This window comes from Prinia subflava, chromosome 4 (assembly GCF_021018805.1).
Source record: "Prinia subflava isolate CZ2003 ecotype Zambia chromosome 4, Cam_Psub_1.2, whole genome shotgun sequence".
NCBI classification, from domain to species: Eukaryota; Metazoa; Chordata; class Aves; order Passeriformes; family Cisticolidae; genus Prinia; species Prinia subflava.
In genome coordinates this window covers 43091193-43096766 of record NC_086250.1, presented here as the reverse complement: position 1 = coordinate 43096766, position 5574 = coordinate 43091193, and the positions used below count along the sequence as shown (strand labels likewise).

General features: G+C 45.2%; 1 protein-coding gene across 1 annotated transcript; it reads left to right on the top strand.

Moving 5' to 3' along the window:
• Nucleotides 1-591: 591 nt before the first annotated feature.
• On the top strand, nt 592-4690 carry LOC134549454 (anti-sigma-I factor RsgI2-like; the record flags this gene model as incomplete). Its single annotated transcript, XM_063394998.1, has 3 exons — nt 592-612; nt 3950-4099; nt 4616-4690. Coding segments are annotated over exons 1-3 (246 nt in total), but the record flags the coding sequence as incomplete, so codon positions are not given.
• Between the last annotated feature and the right edge of the window lie 884 nt (nt 4691-5574).

Here is a 5574-nt window from a genome sequence, read left to right as displayed (position 1 = left end):
GGGGAAGATTTAAATATCACCTAATGAAATAACATCTATGTTACAGTATCTCATACTGTATGAAAGTTTAATACTGAGTTTAATTAAGCTTGTTTAATACTGAGACAAAGCAGCTAAAATAAATCACAGGAGATGAGCATATCTTTGGCTGGATAGGACTGGGATTTTGAATGAGCATATCTAGCATAGCTGATATACATAGTGGGAGTACAAGGATTAATAATCACAATTTTAGACAAAGAACCTTCCATTAGATCAATCCCTCTATTATGTAATGGCCATTGATTGCTTTTTCCAGTAGTTTATGTCATGATGTACCACAATAAATGCAGTCCAACCTGCATGCTGATTTAACTCACTGTAAGAACAACCAGCAAGTTGCACTGCACTGATGGAGGATTTCCTCGTCCTCTGCTGCCAACAGGTCTACCCTGGTACCAGGCATTTCCCACCAGAGGTGATATCACTAGGGATCTCACTGCTGTTTCTCCTCTTTTGCCCTTCCCTCTGTGAGTGTGGGTGGTGATTTGCACATTCTCAAGCAGGTTAAAATGATAAGGCTGTGTGCTGTGCCTGTTCCCTCTCGCGGCCATGCCACCTCTACGGCAACAAGTGAGCCGTGTGTGCAGCTCCTATCTGTCAGCCCACACAGCCAAGGCAAAGCTCCTCATGGGCTGTGGGAACATGCCATTCCATGGGCTGAAGAGCTTCAGGAGCGCATATGCATATGATGAGATGCTTCTGCTGAAAGATAACTCAGTCTAATAGCTCCTGCACAGCTTGAAGCCTCCCAGCATTGTCTGAAGTCCTTTAGAAATAAGTTCTCCATCCTATTGATGCCCACAGAGGTATCACAAATGTTGGTGACATTTCTTTAACAGTTTGACAGGTCTGGTGATCTGACTGGAAGAAGTTTGGTAGCACATATAAGTTTTCTGGCTTCATTTCTCACTGACATCCAAATATATTTTATGTTGGCACAGCAATACATTACTTGAGAGCAAACCTGCTCCCACTGAGACCATTAAAAATTCTGAGTTGTGGGAAATAACTCAGAATGACATTTACTCCTTCAATAGTATGCTAAAGAAATTGCAATATGAGGATTGAAAATAACTTCCAAAAAGTCAAAGAGATGGCTATGGAATTGCTTGGGTGTTTTTCGCCAATGTTGCAGATTCTCCATCTAGAAAAAATACTGATCTTGCAGATAGTTTAGGGAAATAAGGTTTTAGTTTTAGCAGTATAATATTTCAGAATAATTTCTGTAAGGCTCCCTTCACAATTTATTTTTTTAAGAATTAATATTGACATGATAATAATATACAGAAAAGGTGTCTCTGATACATTTTGGGAGCTGTTTATTTTACTCTGTTACATGAAAATTGCTCATGAAGTGATCTGATGGCATCACATATAACAGAAATGCAAAAACACTTAAAATGGGTAAACTGTGTGTTGGTGAAGGGTAAGAGGTAAAAATCAGAGCTGGTGACAAATATGAGCTTACTCTCTTGTTTTGTTGTCTGGTTTCATTTTATACCATTTGATCTGTGTCTGCTCTTCCAAATTATATTATTTTAATTAAGCAGAACTATTCTATCAGAAAGCAGAGGGTTCGTAGCCTGTCTCACAATCTTCAGACCTAAAATAATTAAGGATAGCATGGTGACAGCAGGATGCTCTTCTAAAAATACTCTTATGAATGACTTTCCTTGAGTGAGATTTTTTGATAATTACTATATTCCAGCACTAAGCATATGGAGATGTCTTAGTGAGAAATTTGCTCTTGTGAAGAAGGCTTGAACAGTTTCAGGTCTGGTTGGGGGTAATGAATCATCTGACTGGAGCAAAGATCCAGCCAGGGTGAGAAGTATGCAATGACAACCTTATCTTTTTCTCTTTTTTTTTTCCTTCTTTTACTCAATTACTCTGAAGTGAGAGGAGTCACACATCATAGGAAATCTCTAGACTAGTCCCTGTCTCCTCTGAGGAAATTCAGTTTCCATATCTCATCTGATCATTGAACTATGAACCACCCTGACAAACAGGGCAGAGAAGGAGGTTTCTCATCGCTTTTGTTAACTGCCCATTTCAAGCAGAAATCCCATTTCAAACAAAGTAATTGAAGCTTTATCAAATGAAAGGAGAAGGAACAGCTAGACAACAAGTAGGATATTGACCTGGAAATGACAAGAAATTATTTTCAATCCCTACCTTCCAGGTCAGAGAAAAGGTTTTATCTTCTTCTCTACACTCCATCCATAGATTGTCTTTGGCATGCCTGTGGGAAAACTGCTGTAGGTATCCAAGTCTGAATGAAGTTCATGGTAAGGAAACCAAAACTTCAGATGGAGGAGAGAGGTGACAGCAGAAAAGTTTTCATGGTCTTTTCTGTGGTTCCTGAGTATCCCTACCAACCCTTGAACAACAAACCCTGATTGGAAAAATACTTTCATTTTTCTGATGCTAGTACAGAACCCCAGTAAAGTACTGTCTTTTTCTGGGTTGGTCATGGCATCTTCATGTCCTTTATTTGAAAAAGAATGTGTGTGTCTTTCCAGTACTATCTTCAAAAAGAGAGACTGAAGACAAAACTTTTTGTTATACTGCTTGTTTTATACTGTTTAGTTAGGGTTACTAGACCTGTGCCCACAATCTGACCTGTGTAATTTTTCTGCCACACTCAATTTCCAAAAGATTAAGGAGACTTCCAAGGAGGAACAGAGCTACGCAAACACAACTTTGGCTTTTGTAGTGTCCCCAAGAAAGATACAGAAAGGAGCCAAACAAGTCAAGGGTGATAATGGATTACTTGTAACAACTTACACTTCTACTTGTCAAGAGCACTCCAAACGGAGCTCTCTCCTGAGCATAGCTGCTGCTATGGACTGTTGCCTTGGTTTTTCTGAGTTTTTTTTAAGCCTTCTACTTGTTCATAAGATGGAGTCAGTTCTTTAGCTTCTGTACAATATTAAAAGCAGTTTTTCACTTTCTCACACTTTGGAACATAAACAACCTTTCTTGGTTTTGTTCACTGTCCTTTGTTTACATATTTCTAGCCTGAAAATAATGTTGGTTGAAAGCTGGTCTGGCCAGTGGAGTAAAGGGGTAGTAACCCCAGAAGCCAATCCACAACTAGACTCAAATGTATACAAATGTATGAAAATGAAAGAAATAAACAGACTTGTCCTCTTTTTGAGGGAGCAGCTTTTCATTGCAGACCTCTTGCCTCTGTGTTGTTGTTTTGCGTGCCGCTTTCAAAACGGACCATCTCCTGAATCCAGGAGCAGCTATTCAGAAACATCCCAGCCAGCCCCAGCTCAGCACATCCACACCCACATCCACACCCACATCCACACCCACATCTACACCCACATCCACATCCACACTCACATCCACACCCACATCCACACCCACATCTACACCCACATCCACACCCACACCTACACCCACATCCAAACCCACACCTACACCTACATCTACACCCATATCCACACCCACACCCACACCCACATCCACACCCACACCCACATCTACACCCATATCCACATCCATATCCACATCCACATCCACACCCACATCCACACCCATATCCACATCCACACCCACATCCACACCCAAATCCACATCCACATTCACACCCACATCCACACCCACATCTACACCCATATCCACACCCACACCCACATCCACACCCACATCTACACCCATATCCACACCCACACCCACATCCACACCCACATCCACACCCACATCTACACCCACATCCACACCCATATCTACACCCACATCCACACCCACATCCACACGCACATCCACACCCACATCCACACCCACATCCACACCCACATCCACACCCACATCTACACCCATATCCACATCCACACCCACATCCACACCCACATCCACACCCATATCCACATCCACACCCATATCCACACCCACATCCACACCCACACCTACACCCACATCTACACCCATATCCACATCCACACCCACACCCACATCCACATCCACACCCACATCCACACCCACATCCACATCCACACCCATATCCACATCCACACCCACATCTACACCCACATCTACACCCATATCCACACCCACACCCACATCCACACCCACATCCACACCCACATCCACACCCATATCCACACCCATATCCACATCCACACCCACATCCACACGCATATCTACACCCACATCTACACCCACATCCACACCCATATCCACATCCACACCCACATCCACACCCACATCCACATCCACATCCACACCCACATCCACACCCACATCCACTCCCACATCCACACCCACATCCACACCCATATCCACATCCACACCCACAGCCACACCCACATCCACACCCACATCTACACCCACATCCACACCCATATCCACATCCACACCCACATCCACACCCACATCCACATCCACATCCACACCCACATCCACACCCACATCCACTCCCACATCCACACCCACATCCACACCCATATCCACATCCACACCCACATCCACACCCACATCCACACCCATATCCACACCCATATCCACATCCACACCCACATCTACACCCATATCCACATCCACATCCACATCCACACCCACATCCACACCCATATCCACATCCACACCCATATCCACACCCACATCCACACCCACACCTACACCCACATCTACACCCATATCCACATCCACACCCACACCCACATCCACACCCACACCCACACCCATATCCACATCCACACCCACACCCACTCCCGCACCCACACCCATATCCACATCCACACCCACATCCACACCCACATCCACATCCACACCCACATCCACATCCACACCCACATCCACATCCACACCCACATCTACACCCACATCTACACCCATATCCACACCCACACCCACATCCACAGCCACATCTACACCCACATCTACACCCACATCTACACCCATATCCACACCCATATCCACATCCACACCCACATCCACACCCATATCCACACCCACACCCACATCCACACCCACATCCACACCCACATCCACGCCCACATCCACACCCATATCCACACCCATATCCACATCTACACCCACATCCACACCCACATCCACACCCACATCCACACCCACATCTACACCCATATTTACACCCACACCCATATTTACACCCACACCCACATCTACACGCATATCCACACCCACATCCACACCCACATCTACACCCATATCCACATCCACACCCACATCTACACCCACATCTACACCCATATCCACATCCACACCCACATCTACACCCACATCTACACCCATATCCACATCCACACCCACATCTACACCCACATCTACACCCATATCCACACCCCCACCCACATCCACACCCACATCTACACCCATATCCACACCCACATCCACACCCACATCCACACCCACATCCACACCCACATCTACACCCATATTTACACCCACACCCATATTTACACCCACACCCACATCTACACGCATATCCACACCCACATCCACACCCACATCTACACCCATATCCACATCCACACCCACATCTACACCCACATCTAC